At 49.0% G+C, this 18768-nt stretch overlaps 1 protein-coding gene across 4 annotated transcripts in view; it reads left to right on the forward strand.

Moving 5' to 3' along the window:
* Positions 1–18768, forward strand: part of MED26 (mediator complex subunit 26) — a 54125-nt gene that overhangs the window by 27947 nt on the left and 7410 nt on the right. Inside the window, exons 2-3 of one of the 4 annotated variants that reach the window (XM_072786862.1) lie at positions 13530–13576; positions 15017–15218. The exons of 1 other annotated variant lie outside the window; for it this stretch is intronic. In XM_072786862.1, the coding sequence (XP_072642963.1) occupies positions 15216–15218 (3 nt within the window). In that variant the 5' untranslated portion in view covers positions 13530–13576; positions 15017–15215. Of the gene's footprint in view, positions 1–2435; positions 2518–13529; positions 13577–15016; positions 15219–18768 lie in introns of all 4 variants that reach the window. 2 more of the 4 variants (XM_072786863.1, XM_072786864.1) reach the window with 2 other exon arrangements.

Raw genomic sequence — 18768 nt, forward strand, 5'->3', positions numbered from 1 at the left:
GCAGGCTAACAGCCGTGAAGCCTGTGTGCGGTTTTGCCAGGCAGGTGAGGCAAGTGAGCCCACCTCTCTGGGAGGCTTTGCTTTCTTACTCCCCTTGGCAATGGGATCACTGCATTGTGTAAACTGAGAGTCAAAAGTATTTGGGGCAGTATCAGTTGCTAGCAAATTTTAATACCGGGGAGTTATTCCTAAGGCAAAAAAAAAAGAGAGAGAGAGAGAGAGAGAGAGAGAGAGAGAGAAGGAAGTTGCATGTGTGAAGACCTTCACTTCGATATTGGTTGGAATAGGAGAACATGGAAGGAGATGGAATGTCCAGCAGTTGGAGACGGTGAAGGGAATTCATTGATGAAACATTGAGCTGTTAAACATCATCATTATAAAGATTATATGGCAACAGGAGAAAATAAGGGTTAAATGAAAAGAGAAAATAGCATATATAATGCAGTTTCAACTGCGTCATTTTTGGCTTGCTCAGGACAAGTACGGGAAAGTCACCCACAGAAACATTGCCATGGCTCAGGTCAGTGGAATTGCAAGGGGCTCAGGGGAGACAGTGCCACAGAGTTTGGCCTTTGGGGTTGGACCTGAGCCATGTCAGTATCTACCTCTTGGGCTGTCGGAAGTTTGAAGAAACACGTGACAAAGATGGGGGCTCAGAAGATGCTTTCAGAGGAGAGGAAAACCAAAGGGGATTAAGAGACTCGGTTTGGAAAGTTATGGAGCCATATGTAGTAGGCATGCTCAGACAAAGCACCTGTCACAGTTGGCTCAGGCCCACCACCATATCAGGGGGTTACAATGAGAGTATGAAGAAGGCATACTTGGGGTTTAATGTGGGGGGGTTTGTTTGGAGGTGCAGTGCCTGCCACAGGGAAGGGGAAAGGGAGCTGGCTAGTGGGCTTCAGGCTCGCCTACCCCACCCATGCTGTTCCTCCGGGCACACAGGCCTTGCAGGAGCAGGGTCCATCGTGGGGTTGGGGAGTTGGCCAGTGGCCTGTGGACACCCTTTGAGGGTGCCTTTGAGATGCGAAGAAGAGCTGCCAGGTGGTTGGGTGGGAGATCCGTATGTCGCACCTGGACTTGCAGTGCAGATTTGGAGTTGCCTGAGGTGGGACTGTCCAGGAATGCCTGAGAAGTGGAGACAGAAGGAAAGGGTGTGGGGCTGGGGCTCAAGGAGCACTGGGTGGAAGGAGATGAGGCTGCAGAGGGGCTGCCTGGAGGGACTGCTGTGAGAGATGAGAGGAGGCAGGGCTGACAGCTCCCCAGTTTTTGGTGACAGGTTGCCTGGGCAGAGCCGTTTTGGTACGGTGACAGGTAGGGATCCTTTTTAATGTTACTGTAGGTTATAGTAAAATCTTGCCTTCTGTTTCCTCCTCTAGTTGTACTACAGCATTTTTTCTTGCTGTGGCCGACTGTGTTTGGTTACTCAACTTTACAGTGGGGATGAAAAGGGGAAAAAACAGACTTAAAACACATTAAGAAATAGATTTAAAATATTGAGGAAGTTATGTTAGCAGATGATACGTAGAAGGAAATACAGTGAAAAGCAAAATCGTCTCTGTTCCGAGTGCTGCTTAGCCGCCTTTGCCTGCCTGCATTTAAGACAAGGAAAAGCTGCAGTAGTGCTTCTCCTGGAGCCCAGCTGGGACCCTGCCTTCCTTGAACCTTGGTAAAGGAGACCTTGAGGCTCCCTGCAGGATTTTGTCCTGTGACACTCAGCCACAGGCGGGCTCCTGGTCTCAGGATCAGTTTTGCTGCCACTTTCCTTTCTGTGAGAGACAGGTAGTTTGGGGCAAGACAGGGAGTGCCACGGGAGTCCACTCCAGCCCAGTGAGCTGCTGTTGGGCTGTCAGGCTTTCTCCCCTTTTAGGCCTCCAGCAGAGAAGGTTGTTAGGAAGCAGTTGATTTGGCTCCTGGTGGCAAGTAGCCTCGGGAGCTGTGGTGACTCTCCATTGTGCCCTCATCTTCTCCCAGCAGCCATCCACTCGTCTGCCATGCCAAGCAGTGCCACCACCTTGCAGATGATGCTGTCACTGCTGTCCCCGAGTTACCACTGTGGCTGTGATGTTTGGTTTCCATGTTCCTTTTATGTCTGGCTTTGCAAAAACCTCACATGGTTTCTCTTCTCCCTCCTTATGTAACCCCTTGGAATAATTTCAGGGTTGCCAAGAAGGTAAGTTGGAGAAAATATTTGTGGTTATAGTAACTTCCAGGCCACTGTATTGAAAATGAAAGACTCTCCCCAAAGCCACTGAGTCCTGCTGAGCAAATATGTTTGTCTGGAGGAGTAACAAAGTCTGTGCCATCCCAGCCACGGCCTCAGGAGACAGGAACAGCTGGCTTCCTCCTGTTCTTGCCTTGGCTTTCCCTCTGCCTGTCCCCCTACCCTCCACCCCATCCCCAGACAATGGTGCCTTTTGCCTTGTTCTTCCTAGGGATGCTTGAAGACCACTGAAGAGTCACCTCCCTGTTCCCTTGACCCTCGGGAGGCGGGTGGTCAGCTAGAAATGGGACAAGGTATGTTTGCTTTCTGGACACCAACTTGGAGGCAGCAGATTCTGACTTGCCACAGAGGGAGACCTTTGAGATATTTGCGATATTGGAATAAACATGGTACCTATCAACGGAGGAAAGTAAAGTGGGGCCCTCATTCATCTATCCGTTTGTTCATTTGTTTGTTCATTCATTTATTCACTCACTTTTCCAGTTCCTGTTATGTGCCAGGCGCTACTCTAGGCACTGAGGAAGCAACAGTAAACAAGACCAAGGTCCTTGCTCTTATGGAGCATACCTGCAGACAACAAGTAGGACAGTACACAACAAGCTGGAATGTTGTGTTGTGTGTGGGGGGAATGAGGGCTAGGAAAGAGAGAGCAGGCATGTGGGCCTCTCTCAGCTCACTCTCCCCTGCCCATCCACCCTCCCAGAAAAACCCAAGGTTAAGATGGTGTGTTGGCCTTACTTTCTGCGGTAGCAGTTACGGGAGGGGTGCCCGTTTCACCATGCCTTCCAGGTAGGTTCCTTGGCACCAGGTTCTTGGATCCATGAGATATTGCTGAGGGTTGTTGAAGTCCTTTCCTATTTGGGGACTTGTGCTTTTCTCCCTGCAGGTCATGGAACCTGGCAGTAGGTAGAGTTTGGATGGGTAGGAATCTGGCAGAAGCAACACCAGCTGGTCAAGTTCTGTGAGGGGTTCAGCTGTGTGACGTGTGTGAGTTACTTTAGTTGACTTGTGCTTTCAAAACTGAGTTTGGCGATGTTCTTAACAGCTGCTACCTTTTGAAACAGGTATATTCCTCCAAGGCAGGGTATGTAAGTAGTTGACTGGAACCTGGAAAGTTCTTCTCCCCTTATTTAGAGAATGTCACCAATGTTGTAATTGGTCATCAGCTCAGCCCACAGAAGCTACTTGGTCCTTGTTGGAGCTGAAGCAAAATTATTTCAGAAATGCTGGCTTTGTGGTTTGGAAGAGGGGAGATGCATTTTGGGGCAGGAGCTCTGGGAGTGGATGAGGCCTGGGCCCTGGCAGCCCTGGGGCATGGTGGAGGCTGCCCAGGTTATAGAGCTGGTGGTGACAGGTTCCACGTGTCATATGGGGTGAGTGGGTAAAGTTTGCTGCTCTTGGGCTCCTGTTTGGAAGGGACATGTGTAGTTTGATTTGCTAATGTCCGCTGAGGGGGACTGCCTGCGCACAGGGCTCTTCAGCCCTGCAGCCTGCGTTTGCCATGTGTTGTGGTTTCTGACAATGGGCACCACTGCTGGCTGGTGGCAGCACATCCCTCTCTTCCCCTCAGCCTGGCCATCAACCATCCTTCCATTCTGTGATGGTTCATCTGGACCCTGTCACACCACATCTGGGCAGGGCTTTCCCTGGGGTTGTCATGAGATGGACAGGGTCCCACAGCTGGGCCCATTGGGCTCTGTGGGGAATGGATGTATGCACAGATTCTGCAGCCCGCCACTGGTGGGGCAGTACAATGACCTGCCTGGCCTGTGGATGTGTGAACTTGAGGATATCACATCCTTGTCCAAATTTAGGTTTGTCCTCAGGATTGGAGGAACCCTGTGCTCTGGAAAACAGGATGCTGCTGGTGGTGGTGGCATTACTGCTGGGGAGTATCTGAATGGGCTGGGCTGGGCACAAGGTGCCAGACAGAACCTTCTGCCTTGGGAAGGGTGGTTCTGTCCACCATCTCTCTGTTTGTGAATTTTCTCACAGGCTTATTCAAATGCATCTCTGATCTGGGAGGTCTGGACTTGAGTCAAGATTGTGCCTGTCCAAGCAGCTCTGGGTGACACTGGTGCTACTCAGCCCCAGGTCACACTTGAAAATAGTAAGAGTCTAGCTCACCTGTCTGGAGGGAAAGTCAAGATTTCAGACAAATTCAGTTACAGGAGGCTAATTCCCATTTGGAGAAAATCATGCAGAGCTAGGAGGGAAAAGAAGCAATTAGATAGATGCATGGAAGGTATTTTCATGTCAGGAGGATGGATACCAGGTTATTTCTCACACCACTGTTTGGGGGAAGAACAGATTGTCATTTGCCTAAGATTGATTCATTTCTCTCTCTCTCTCTCTCTCTCTCTCTCTCTCTTTCTTTCCTTTTTTCTTTCTTTCTCTCTCTCTCTCTCGTTTTCTCTCTCTCTTCCTCTCTTTCTTTTTTTCTCTTTTTCTTTTTCTCTTTCCTTTTCTTTCATGTGTATGTATGCCTAAGATATTCTGTAGATGTTTGTGGCCACTGGCCTTTCTCTCATTTGAGCATGGGAAATTGGCTCCCTCTCTTGGGTCTCCAGTAAAAGTATGACAAAACTTTGAGGGCAGGATGAGGAAGGCACATGTCCTTAAGTTCAGCCTTTGATGGCTGATGAGCCTTTTTTTTCACAACCTTTGAGACATTGTTATCCAGCTTCAGCCATAGTCTGTCCTCCTGAGGGCTGGGGCCCAGCTCTAAGCCACAGATCACCTGTTCTAAGCCATAGTTCTGATACACAGTCTGTTGGATGTGCAGGTGTTTGCAGGGGCATGTAGAATGTCCTAGAAAGAAAAGCTGATATTTAGTGGTGCCTGCTGGAGCTGTTATATGCAACATTGGGTTTGTTGTTCAATCCTTATATCCCTTGGTTGCCCAGGCATGATAGTCCTCTTCATTTTACTGAGGGGAGAAGGTTCGGCCCCATCCTCCAGCCCCAGGGAGGGCTGAGCCCAGGTTGGGGGTCTTAATGCCTCCTCTGCAACAAAGAAGTGTTTCTACTCTCTGCCTACCACCACCCCTTCTTTTTCTGGGCTCTTGTTACATGTATCATTTGCTTCCACAGTAATTTACAGCTTTACTGAAGTATAATTGACATACAGTAAACTGTGTACATTAAAGGTGTGCAATTTGATATATTTTGACCTATATACATCTGAGAAACCATCCAATCAGGGTAATAACATATCCATCATTTCCAGAGGTTTCTTTTTGCCCCTTTGTAATCTTCCATCCAGCCCACCCTAGTCCCCATGCAACTGCTCATATGTTTTCTGTCACTGTAGAATTTGCTTGCCTTTTCTAGATTTTGTGAAATCATGCACTATGTACTATTTTATTTTGGTCTGGCCTCTTTCATTCTGCATATTTATTTTCAGATTCATGCATGTTGTATATATCAATAGCTCATTCTTTTTTGTTGCTGAGTATTAGTGCATTTTATGGGTATACTACAATTCATTTATCTACCCATGTGTTGATGGACTTTTGGGTTAAGAATCTGCCTGAAGGACTTCCAAGGTGGTTGTATGATGTTACACTCCCACCAGCAGTGTATGAGAATGTCATTTGCTCCACATCTTGGCCAGCATTTGGTATGGTCAGTCTTTTTCATTTTAGTCATTCTAATAGGTATGTAGTGATATCTTACGGTGATTTTAAGCATTTATCTAGTGACTAATATTGATGTGCATCTCTTCATGTGTTTATTTGCCATGCATCTCTCTTCTTTGATGAAAGACTTGAATATTCTTTTTTTTTTTTTTTAAAGATTTTATTTATTTATTCATGAGAGACACAGAGAGAGAGGAAGAGACACTGGCAGAGGGAGAAGCAGGCTCCATGCAGGGAGCCCAACAATGGGACTTGATCCCGGGTCTCCAGGATCAGGCCCTGGGCTGAAGGCAGTGCTAAACTGAGCCACCCGGGCTGCCCTTGAATATTCATTCAAACCATTTTTCCATTTTTTTCCCCTTGGGTTCTTTGCCTAATCACTGAGTTGAGTTTTTTTTTTTTTTAATGTATTCTAGATGCATGTCCATTCTTAGATATATGATTCATTTATACATTTTCTGGCTTGCCTTTTTTTTTAAAAAAAAAAATTTAAGTGTCGTGTTTTATTTATTTATTTATTTATTTTATTTTATTTTATTTTTTTAAGTGTCGTGTTTTAAAGAGCAAAGATTTTCAATTTTGATGAAATCCAATTTATGTTTTCTCTAGATTTTGTGCCTTTTCTTTTGTACTTTTAGTTTTTCCCAAACCCAAGGTCACTAAGATTTTCCTCCTATGTTTTCTTCTAGATGGTCTATAGTTTTAATTAACTTTTATATTTACGTTTGTAATCCATTTGGTGTTAATATTTGTGTATCTTATAAGGTAGAGATTGAGGATTTTGTTTTTTATTTGTTGTTGTTGTTTGCATATGGCTGTCCAATTATTCTAGCACTATTTGTTGAAAGATCATTCACTGAATTATCTTAACACTTTTTTGTTAAGGATCAGTTGACCATGAATGTGTGGGTCTGTAAATGGACTCTGTTCTATTCCATTGATCTGTTTATCTGTTTTTAGTACCACATTGTCTTGATTATAATCTTCTGGTTTTCTTTTTTTCCAAATGTGTTGGCTATTCTAGGACTTCTGTGTGATTCCATATAGATTTTAAATCAACTTGTCAGTTTCACTCAAAGACCCTGCTGGAATTTTGATTGCAATTGCATTGAAGCTATATAGATGAGTTTGGGGAAGAAATGACATCTTAACACTCTTGACTCACTCTTGACTTTTCAATTGAAAAGATTTACTCAGTATATCTCTTCATTAATTGATGATTCTTTTAATTTTTCTCAGCCATGTTTTGCACTTTTCAATGTTGCACTTTTTGGTGTTGAACTCGTTCATGTCTTTTGTCAAATGTATTCCTAAGTACTTGCATATTTTTTAATTGCTATTATAAATGGAATTGGTTTTTTGAGATTTCATTTTTCTGAATGTTTGTTGCCTGCATATAAAAATACAGTCAGATTTCCTATTGAACTTGTATCCTGCCATCTTACTAATAAACTCACTTATTCTGGTAGCTTTTTTGTAGATGCTATAAGATTTTCCATATGGACTATTCTGTTATTTGTGAATAAACAGTTTTACTTCTTCTTTTGAATCTTGATGTCTCCCCCTCCCCCACTCTTTTCTTGCTTTATTACATTGGCTAGAATCTCCCGACAAGACTGAATAGCAGTGGTGACCACATATCCTTGTCTTGCACCTGTGAGCGGGGGGACATAGAGTCATTCACCATCAAGTGTGATGTTAGCTCTGGGAATTGTTGAAGCACTTATCAGGCCAAAAAGGTTTCTCTTCTATTCCTAGTCTGCTGGAAGTTTTTTATCAGGAAAAAATGTCCAATTCTGTCAAACCTTTTTTCCATATCTTTTGAAATAAGCTAAGGCCTTTTCATTTTTGGCCTCTTAATATGACAGATTACATTGATTTTCAAATGTTATCTGCCTCCCTCACTTTAATTTCTAGTCTCCCTTACTTTGATAGCTTTTTCTTGGGTTAGGCACGAAGAGTTTCCTTATCCTCATTGTTCCATTGCCCTCCTTCAAGCCAGCTGTCTATTTCTGCCCAAGTTACCAGCATGACTTGTTAATGGCCTATTGCATGGAGTCAGACATGGGCTAACTGCATAGGATTAGCAGCTTAGATCAGTAATGAACCTGTGGCCAGATGTTTAATAGGTGCCCTGGCTTCCATCCTGGGGAAACAGCATAATACCTACTTTAGGGGTCTGTAGTTTCAGAAGAGACCATGGTATGGTAAGAGACAGATGCCCAGCACAGCACTGGCCAGCAATACCTAGGCAGTGGGTGCTGCCTGCCTGCTTATCCAGTAAGTTTAGAGCTTACTTTTCTTGAGGACACTGAGCTGTTGAGTGCTTCTTCCCTGGAACCTACAGAACCCTTGTCCTGCTCAGAACTGAACCCTGCCCAGGGCAGGAGTGTATGGACATGTTTCTCTGAGCTTTGAAACATAGTGCATGCTGTGTGTCTCAGAGATAGCCTGGGCTTGTGCAGCCCTCTCTGTGGGACCCTGAGAGGGTCTGTGCCACTGTGGGGGACCCAGGGGCTGACTCACCAATGTCTCCTCCTCTTCAACCCCAGCAGTTCTCTGGCATCTGTTTCTAGGCCAGGATGGCCTCATCCAGAAAAGCGTACAAGTTGTTAGCTTTACATTTAATTGAATGCTTATGAAGTGAACTCACCTGAGTAACCTGCCACCCAGGGCAAAGAATAGAGCATTTCCCGAGAAGCTACTCTTGTTCCCTTTCCCAGCAACTCCCCATCCGTTTTCCCTGGCTTTAGTCTTGCCTGCTTGGGAGCTTTCAATCCAATACAGAATGTATTCTTTTGTGCCTGGCTTTTTTACTGGACACTGTTTTGAGATTTATCTCTGATGTTGTGTGTAGCATAGTTTGTTCATTCTGCGCTGAATGGATCGACCATGATTTAGTCACTCATGATGCCAGTGATGGCCATTCAGGTGGTTTTTAGTTAGGGCTGTTCTGAATATGTTCTCCATGCATGGGTGTTCACGTTTCTGTTGGTATGTGCCTCAGAGTGAAATTGTTGGGTCGCAGGGTATGAATATCTATCCTTATACGATGTTTGACACAGAATGTACAACTCACCTTCCTGTTTCATGAGTGACTCTGTTCTTGGTTCTCTCCATGGCAGCCCCTGTTGCAGGAATGCCTGCTGAGAAAAGTCCCTGTGCCCAGTGGTTCCTCTAGCTCCACATGGAGCCTTGAGTTGCAGGGCAGCAGGTAGGGGGAGGAGTGGCCTTGGGGCTGATGCCTGCCAAGTGTAGGGGGTGACTTCTTTTTGAGTGCTGATAGGTGTGTCAGGCAGCATCCTGGGTGTCCATGTGTGTCTCTTGTTCCCCTTCCAGGAGCCTGTAGGAAGCCTCTGTCATCCTCCTACTTAGTGTCTGAGGGAACAGCTGAGTGGGCTGAATGGGTGGGTGGGATCAGAGCCATCTACTGATCTCTGGTGCTTTATGCCCTGGAGCACTCAGTATAGAGTTTATGGCCTAGCTGATGGCCACCACCCTGTGTAGGACAGGCACACCCACCCTTAATTATGTTTGTGGTGAGTTTGCGGGTCTGTCAGATTCCTATTTAAAAGGAGACAAGAGCTCCTTGATATTTAACCTGAGACTTGCCAAATGATTTACCCATTGTGGCCCCAACCCAGATTCTGGCAGTTCCTGTTGCTCTTTTCCTGTCCGCTCAGCTCAGAAGGGACATGGTGACCCTGTGGGAGTGCTCAGGAAAAGGAGAGCTACCAGACCCTGCATGTCATTTACATGTCAGTAACACTTTTACTGCTTACCTGGGGCATCCTGGACTTCATTTATGGTATGGTTACTTTTACCCAGCGTCCCATGGCAGCTTCTTCAAGTTCTGGGGCTAGTTCTGGTTTTGAGTCCCTCTGAGAGGGTATGTCTTGGTTCTCTACTATGTAATCCTTCTCTTCTAAAAGAGCTTGCTGGATGTTGCTGCAGTTCTGGGCTCCTTGCACCTGGGCTCCTGGCAGCTTAACTGAGCCTCAGTCATGATGTTCCCCCTATTGTGTCTGTCCTTGCCTCCGGCCATCCCTCAGGACTGGGCTATACATGCCTTCCTGCGTACTCTAGGCCTGCTGTAGTTGTTCAGAAAGCATTTGGTGACTTGTCAAGGGGAATTCTGGAATACCTTTGGCTCCCAGGATCTTTCAGCAGCCCAGGTTGGTGGACTGGTAGCCTGGTACCATGCTGGGCACTGTGCTGCCTGAAGGGATCTTAGAGACCACAGAGCAGACTGTTAGTGAACTTGCAGAGCCCACCTGACCTGGCCCCATAGGCAGAGTCTCTCAAGATGGTGGGCAGAATGCCATTCGGATTCTACAGAAATGATCTGTGGTTTTTCCAACATTCCGCCCAGGCTTCCCTGTTGATGGAGGAGGAGCTGGACTGATTTGTGGTTGGTCTTGCTTAAGTCCGAGTTGGGCAGCGTTAGAGGCTAGGTTCAGCCCCACTGTATCTTTGTACAGCTCTATTGCCTGGCCCTTCTCTACCCAGCCCCACCACTGGGTGTTTCATTTGGCAGCACAGGAGCTCACTGTTGTCACCTTGATGTTTTACTTCACAGTCTTTTGGAGGTTGGCCCCTATCAGTTCCTAAAAAGCTGGCTGGTTCTCACTTTGGATTGCCTATATTCTGCATGCATGTGGGTCAAGCATTGTGTGCGCCCCTCTCGTGGGCATTGGTCCCTTCTGTATCTGTATTCTTACTGCGAGGATGGGAGAGGGAAGTCCTCACCTGACAATGAGTGCTGTCATCAGATGCTCTGCTGGTGAGACCCTTCTGTGAGCATGTATGGCAGAAAGGAAATGCTCTGCCTGGCTTTCTAATAGTTGTGTCAGTGCAGGAATGAACCAGTTCACAGATTACATATTGAGAGCTCTTGTGCTCTCAATATGTAATTCTCTAAAAGAGAATTGTGTGTGTCCTGTGGACCTGATTCAGAGGTCAGGAAAGTTTAAGTACATAGTTTTGTCGGAAAGAGCTACTGAGATAAATAGTAGTAGGGAGAGAGGGACAGTTTGGGTGCTGGGGCTGCAGGGAGAGTGCTACCTCTCCTCCCCACATCCCCCTTCCCATCTGGTAGCCTCTTGGTGACCAAGGATGGCAGTTGCTCGTGCTGCTCATGTGTGCTGATGAGGAGCTCCAGCTGCTGCCCTGGGCTTCCTCTTCCTGCGCTATGCTGCTCATGGACACTGCTCTGCCTGGTCCCTGGTTGGCCCAGGCTGGGGTTTCTATCCCCTGGGCCGAGTTGCAGCTGCAATTACATGCTCTGGCCGGCCGCGGGTGTTCTGTGGGCTGTGTGATGGTCAGGGCCATGCAGGCAGTAGCCATGTTCCAGCTGTGGACTCTCCTGGGGAGCATATGGGCCCCGCTGATGAGGAAGTGCTTTTTTTGTAAGTGGTGAGCTTGGCGGCTACAGCTGGGACACAGCACCGCTGCCCCCTTCCCCCGGCCCAGCCATGTCATTCTTCTAAGAAGCCATGAATGAAAGAGACTTTACTCTATGGGTGTGAGGCTCCCACTGGGGTCCTGGAAGAGAACGGTACCTTGACCAGGCCAAGTGCAGATGACCTGAGGGAGGTTCCTCTTGCTCCTGCCTGGCTGTGGAACCAGAGCAAGGCCAGGAGGATGCACCTTCCAGAGCCAAGAGGAAGGGTCATGCCACACTGATGCCTTTTCCTTACTCAGGGAAATGGGGTGGGACATGCGCTGTGCTCAGCCGGGATCTCTGGGGGATGTAGGTGTTGCCACCTCTTAACACCAACTTGTAGCGGAGGCAGTTTGAACCACAGAAAGAATGGCACCCACCTGGGAATGTGTGTGCAGTTCATCAGAAGCAGGAAGACTTATGCTGTGTGCCATTGCCGGGGCCTACAGTGCTCTTGTTGTCTACTAAGTGACCTGCTGCTTAGGGCAAGCACTGGGTGGGCTGAAGCCCCTGTTGTGGGTAAGTGTATGGATCTCCCTGGCTCTAGGCTGCCTTGGAGGGAAGGCAGAGGCAGCCCAGAGATCTGCTAGGCACAAAGCCAGTGGCTCTGTGTGGCTTCAAGGAACTCTGTAACCTGTGTGTTTACCTGCTGTGGCAGGTCAGGGAGAAAATATGGGGGCGAGATGCTGACACCACCAGCCTGGTGGCATCTTGGTGCCCTCCCTCATCCCACCTAGTAAAGTACCAGCGGGGCTGTCTGTGATAGGCGGAGTATATGCCTGGCTAATATAAGACTATACTCTGCCACCTTCTGGCTGAGTAGTGAGCCCTGGATCTCCATTACCTTTCCAGACCCTCAGTTGCCTTATCTGTAAAGTGGGATTGCAAGGATGAAAAGCTAGAGAGCTTAGCTCCTGGAGGAACCCAACAAATGGTGGTCCTCTGAGAATCAGGCTGAGGTGGGCTGCTCACAGCTCACTAATCGTGGGCCCCATCAGTGCTCAGACCTCAAGGAGCACAAGGTTTCCCCTTTGCCACCATGGCTGCACACATCCAGCTTAATTTCTAAGAGAATGGGGGTTTGGGGCAGGACAGAAACCCTTGATGCATGGAGAAAAGAAGGGTGAGCAACAGGCCTCCCAGACTCTGAAGCTCAGTGTCTCGGTTCCTTGTTTCACATGGCTTTGGAAATCCCCCATGGGGTGGTAATTACTCAGGGTCTGGGGTTTACCTACATAGCCCCTGAAATAGGGGAGGAGGAGGCTGGTCAATGGCAGGTTTACCCCACTGCACTGGCCCCACCTCTGCACACGAATCCAGGATCAGACCAATGATCTGATTCACAGAGCAACTTTCAGACATGTGATGAGGGCCAGTTAAAATATTTTTTCCAGTGGGGTTTTGTTTTAAAGATGATTCCATGTACCTTGTTACAGGCAGGTTTCTGAAGCCAATCTGGTTGGCGTCCTGGACTCTGGAGGAGCCAGTGATGACACTGGGTTTCAGAGGGCTGCCACAGGGCAGCATTGGCTGGCTGTCCCTTCCCTCTTCACTCTTTACCGTGTTTCCACCTTCTCTGGTCACCCGACCTGACCTGGGCCCCACTGTGAGATGTCCCCAGACTTTGCCCTTCCCCTAGCTTCTGACCTCATGTGTGTGTGAACACACACATGCTAGCCTCTGCAGATGGGCAAGTACTTTGGTGTGGCTTGGGGCTTGCAGTCTCGTCAGAAGCCTAAGGTGCTGACTCCTCCCTCCCTGGCCTTAGCAGTCTGGCAGCCCAGCCACAGAACCTGCTTTCTCTGTGGGTGTAGCCATCCCCAGCTCCCTGGAGAGCCCCTCAGGAAGCTGTGTGGCCCATGTCTGGTTGGGTGCCCCCCTGGACCCTGTGGCATCCTCCCTGAGGGCAGGGAGCAGCTTTGGAAGCATGAAGAATCAGACATGCCCAGTTTCCAGTTCTCTGTGGGCTCTTTGCAGGGAGTTGTGGACCTGCCTCAGAGAAAAGACCCCAGACCTTGTTCCACACCAGGGATGCAGGCAGTCTTTACAGAGTCTGTTGAGTAGCAGCTCAGTTGCCTGCAGGGGGCTTAGTGAGAATGTCCAAAGGTTGCACCAGATAGAATGTGCCCTGTAGTTTGACTCAGAGGTAGTGGGGGCTGAAAGCAGGCTCACCGTGGAGGGAGACGGCATCCCACCAGCCCTTGGCCTCACTCCCCACACAGGTACCAGATGAGACAGCGAGAAGCTACCATGTGCAATTGGAAAACAGGTATTTGCTCACTTCACTTCCATGCGTTGGTGTGTCTGCCAACTGCCGTCTCATTCCATATCCAGTAACCCCTCCCATCCACGTGAGGAAATGGGTGAATTTTGTAGCCATTTAGATTTGTGGCTAATTTCAAACATAAAAGTAGAATAATGTAACTGTGCCCTGGCTTCAGTAAAAATCAGTTTACAGCCAATCAGCATCACTTCATCCATCCCCTCTCTGCCACCCACACCCAAGTGCATCATTTCTCCAGTAAACATTCTGAACTGTGTCATTAAAAGCTGGGGTGAGCAGTGTACCTTTAGCGGTTCCCACAGAGCTCAGCGTGCCATGGAGTACCACGCAGACTCCTCACTGCCCCCACTCGGCCCCAGGGGGTGGGGGAACAGGGATGTCACCAGCCTTGGGCACAGAGTGGTAGCATCCTGTGTTCCTTGGCCCAGAATTGTGCCCAGGCTGCTTCTATGGGGTGCTGTCCTCTCCTTTGTGCTGTCACCTGTGTGCATCCAGCCCCCCTTCCTCCTGTGCTCTGTGAGCCAAGCAGCAAATACCACTGGTTAGCCTGGCGGGAGTGGTGACTTAGCATGCTCTGAGGGTCTCCCCAGGAACAAAGGCCTTTCTGCTTCCTCTGTGCCTGCTCTTGGTTCTCATATGGTGGGAAGACCCTCCCTCCCCCATAAAAGCCCTGGGAACTGGGTTGGTAGTAAGGAGCATGTGTCCCTGGGGTGTCCCGTAGATGTGAGTGAGGATGTGCTTTCTCTCTCCCCATGCCAGAGCTGGGGGGTACCTTGTTTAGGGGTGCCTGTGTATCCAGTGCTGCAGACACTGGCTGATTGAGCTGCCTGTGTGACGCTGACTTTCCTGTCTTACAGAGTATATACATGATTGTGCCCCCATGAACCTCCAGTCTAGGATCTGAAAGCACTCAGTGAGGTAGTTAAGGAATAACTTCCACCAGTAGTCACCTACTGGCTTCCTGCCCTTCCTTTGGAGCAGACCTTGGGGTCTTCTCTGTGTGCCCCCCCCCCCCCCCCACTGCCCGGCCTGCCCTGCCTGCTTCCTGCACTTCCAGAGTAGCCCTCCTGTTCTGACACTTTACTTGCCCAACTACCATGGGCACAGGGTAGGGCAAAACACTACCAACCTGTGGGCTCCTTAGCTAGGTGATTAATTACTTCCAATGAAGAGGGCGTTCAAATAATAAGTGGACTAAGATGGTGAGCAGTTCATTCACATGGGAAGTCCTCATTGGTAGAAAGCAGAGGTGACACTTGGCTTTTTTAATTAAGGGTATACAAATTAAGTTGCATCTGCTGAAGGAGCCCTAAGGAGAAAATGAGACTTTGGGCACTCAGACATCCTTCAGTGTGAATCCTGCCCCTTTTGGGAAAGCCCTTTGGCAGGTGGTTTTGAGAGGTGTTTTTGTTTTTGTTTTTTGAGAACAAATCTCAAGGGATAGCCAGAGGAGGAAAGGGCCACCGATGCACCAGGCTATTCCTGACAGCAAGAGGTTTGCACATGGCCCTGGGACTCTGGCCTGCAGAAGTGCCCAAAGCCCCACTTGAGGGCAGTGCCCAGGAGCTGCCCAGAGGCTTCTTCCTCATACAGGAACGGAACAGTATCTGTGCTGTGATTATGAATGGTGAGTATATTTTCCTACAGACAGGTGCCAGGAGGGACCCAGAATGGGGCAAAGACAAATGGTCTTTTGGGGTCATGGCAGCAGTTTAGCTCCCACAGAAGCTAAAGTTGAGAGTCAGGTTGTGTAGGAGCCAGCTCACTTCCCCACCGTCTCTTCTTCCTCCTGGCATCCTGGCTCATGCCACTGTCTTCACACTGGTCCTCCCTCCCCTCTCCAGGGTTTTGGTGCCATGTCACCATCTCCTTAGGTGCTAGGACCTCTGCTGTCTACCCTGGGAGGCCCCACTCAGGTGCTGACCTCTCCATATGTATGCCTGGTGTGCCTTACACTTCACACTGACCTCCCAGGCCTGAGGGCCCTGTGCTGAGCTTTGCAGGCCTGGAACCAGTTAGGAGCTTCCCAGTGGCCACATCTCATCCCGTCTCTGCTAATCATAGGGCCCTCTCATCAAGAGTGAGAGGTCTGCCACTCCTATGTGGGTGAGTGGGTGGGTTGGTAAGGCTGGTTCAATAGTCTTCCATCTTGGCATGCCCAACCCAGGCAGAGACATGGGTTGGCTGGGGTGACACTGCTTACTGGGTCTGAGGCCCAAGCCTGGCCAGGCACTGCACAGACTCCTGCCTATTGGGTGTGGTGAGCGTTAGGGCTCGGGGCCAGACTCCTTGTAGCATTTTCTGGGTCTGCTTCCTGGTCCTCAGGGGACTGACTGCACCTGGAATGCCCAGGTGGCACCTCCCACACAGTGCTCAGTGCCCTCACCATCATGACTTTGGGGTGGGGCAGAGCCAGAGGAATGAGCCCCCAGGATGGTCCTGAACTTCTAGGCAGCCAGGGCAGAAAGAGGTAGGTGGGGTAGCATCTTCCACAAGGTTGAGAGGTGGAGAGCCTGCTCAAAGCCAAACTCTGACACGCACCTAAGTGTAGGAGCTGCTTAGCAATGTCAGTATGGCCTGTAGACTTCACCCTGTCCCATTCCTGCACGGCTTCCAAGAGGGGCTCCAGCTGCATGAGCCCTATGGTACCAGCTTGCTTCCAGCCTCCCGAGTTGCCCAGGTGTTGTGCCTCCCCCCTCTTATCTGGCAGCAGGACAGTGTCTGCCTCAAGGACAAGGACAGTCTGTGCTGCCGAGCTTGCTCTCCAGGGACTGTGGTTCAGGAATATGTGGGGACCCAGGGCTCTAAATATATCAGGGTGAGGTCACTGCGGTGGAGATAGGCCATGTGGCAAGCCCAAGACCCCATTGGGGCTGGAATCCCAGGGCTGGGGACAGGAAGTGGGTGGCCTCGCTGTCCCTGTGGTACTGGCCTCCTCACTACCCAGTCTCCTCTTTCGCTGAATCCCTGTCCCTGGCACGTCAAGGATATGTAAAGGATAGAATGTGTCTCCTCTCAGACCTATTCCCTCAGTGCAACTTGGAGTAGGTTTTTGGGGCCCCCTGGCAAAGGGGCAGCTGTGTGAGAGCTGTCAGGCAGAGTCAAGGCAACTGTTGTTGCTCTGTGGTTACTGCAATTTACAAGCAGAAAAGACACATGGAACCTGAGGTGGCAGTTGGAGGTGACAGCTGCCTTCAGCTGAAAATAAGGCAGATAAGCTGGGAATACACATGACCAGCAAGGTACCAGCCATCAAGGATGTCTACATCCTAGTCCCTGGAACCTGGGCATGTGGTACCTTACATGGCAGAAGGGACTATGCACGTGTGACTAAGGGTGTAGACCTGGATTGTCTGGGTGGGCCCAGCCTAATCAAATCATTAGAACTGGAGACTCTTTCCTGGCCGGGCCAGGGATACAGTATGAGGACTTAGCCCTGTTACTGACTTCGGAGCTGAACTGAGGTGCCATGAGCTGGGGAACGCAGTGCCCTCCAGAAGCTGGAAATGGCCTTCAGATGATAGCCAGCAAGAAAAGGGGCCCCTCAATCCTACGGCTAGGAGGAGTAATTCTATCAACACTTGAAGGAATAGGAAACGGCCCTTGAGAGCTTCCCAGAGAGGGTGGCTTGCCTACACCTGGATCTCAGCCCATGGGGACCTGAACCACACACCTGAACCACGCCCTCCACAACCTGACATGATATACACGCATGGTATTTCAGCCACTCAGTTTGTGATCCTGTATGATCATTTTGGCAGCAACAGGAAACCAATACAGCACAGTGCTGGCGAGCATGCAAGAACTAGGCTTCCCCACCTTCCTCTCCTACAGTGGACATGAAGTGGGAGCAGCCTCCCCAGCAACTAATTACAATCATTGATGACCTTGGTGCCAACAACCCCTCAAGCAGCTTGTGTTAGCCCTCTAGTAAAGGTGGAGATTATAGCTTTGTCTGTAGCAGTAAGTGAGAAAGGAGGGATACAGCACTGTTCAAGTGCCCCTGCCCCCAGCTGGAAGGAAGAGCAAAGCGGGGAGGTCTGTGATGCTGGGGGTTTCTGATGTTAGAAGAAGCAAGGCATGGAATCATACTTTGCTTTGGATTTTTTTTTTTTTTAATGTGCAATAAGTGTATACACAAGCTTCTGTATGCAAGGAGTGTTTTTGGAAAAGATACAAGGAAACCCTGCAGCGGCTGGCTAGGAGATGTACCTTTCCTTGTGCCCTTTTGCGTGCCTGCGTAGCTCAGTTCTAGTGTGTGTGGGTGTGTGATGTGCTTACTGTGTGATCTTGTGGGGGAGGGGGGCTTCCTCAGGGTGTGGGCTGCCCTGTCCTGCCAGCCCACTGAAACCAGCAGCTGCTGAGCAGGAGCTCTTTATCTCTTCTGGAGCCGAGCCCTTCACTGGGCATGCTTTGTCAGCACGTGCTCCCAGGCTGAGGTTTGCTTCTTGTAGTAAACAGAAGTTCTGAATCGTGAAGCCTAGTTTGTCAGTATTTTTCCTTAGACAGTGACTGCTTTGGAGGTCCTAAGAAATCTTTGTCTACCCCAAGGTTGCAAAGATACTTTCCTGTGTCTCCTAGAAGACTTAAGAGTTTTTGCATTCATATTTAGGTCTGTGATTGATTTTAGGAGCTAATATATACATATTATATATAATTTTTAAGAAAGCTCTATGCCCAACATGGGGCTTAAACTCACACATGCTCTACTGACTGAGCCAAGTTCGTGACTGATTTTAAATTAATTTTTGAGCATGCTCTGATGTTTGGTGTAAATAGAATCATGCAGTCTGTGTTTTCTGTGACTCTACTCTCCGTGATCTGAGCTTCATATTGTTGGTGCACTGAGGCTACTGTTGGCTTACTTCTGTTGCTCTTGAATTTTTCATTCTGTTACTTTGACTCTTGGAAAGCACTGGTGTTGCGTGACCTACACCTTTGTATGCCGTCTCCTATCTATAAAATGTGATGATAACGGGGCCTTCTCCTTAGGGTTGTCGCAGCTCCAGAGTGGTGCTGTATGGACACATATGGTACGAGGGTAGGGCCTGGCCCACAGCAGGCAGCATACAAGCGATGGGATGGCTTGGTCAGAAGGTCTGCACACGTGAGACTACCAAAGGCCATTGCTCCCCAGACTTGGCTGCGCCCCAGAACTACCGGGTATTGTCAGATGC

The sequence above is a fragment of the Canis lupus genome, chromosome 19 (genome assembly GCF_048164855.1).
Source record: "Canis lupus baileyi chromosome 19, mCanLup2.hap1, whole genome shotgun sequence".
Lineage (NCBI taxonomy): Eukaryota > Metazoa > Chordata > Mammalia > Carnivora > Canidae > Canis > Canis lupus.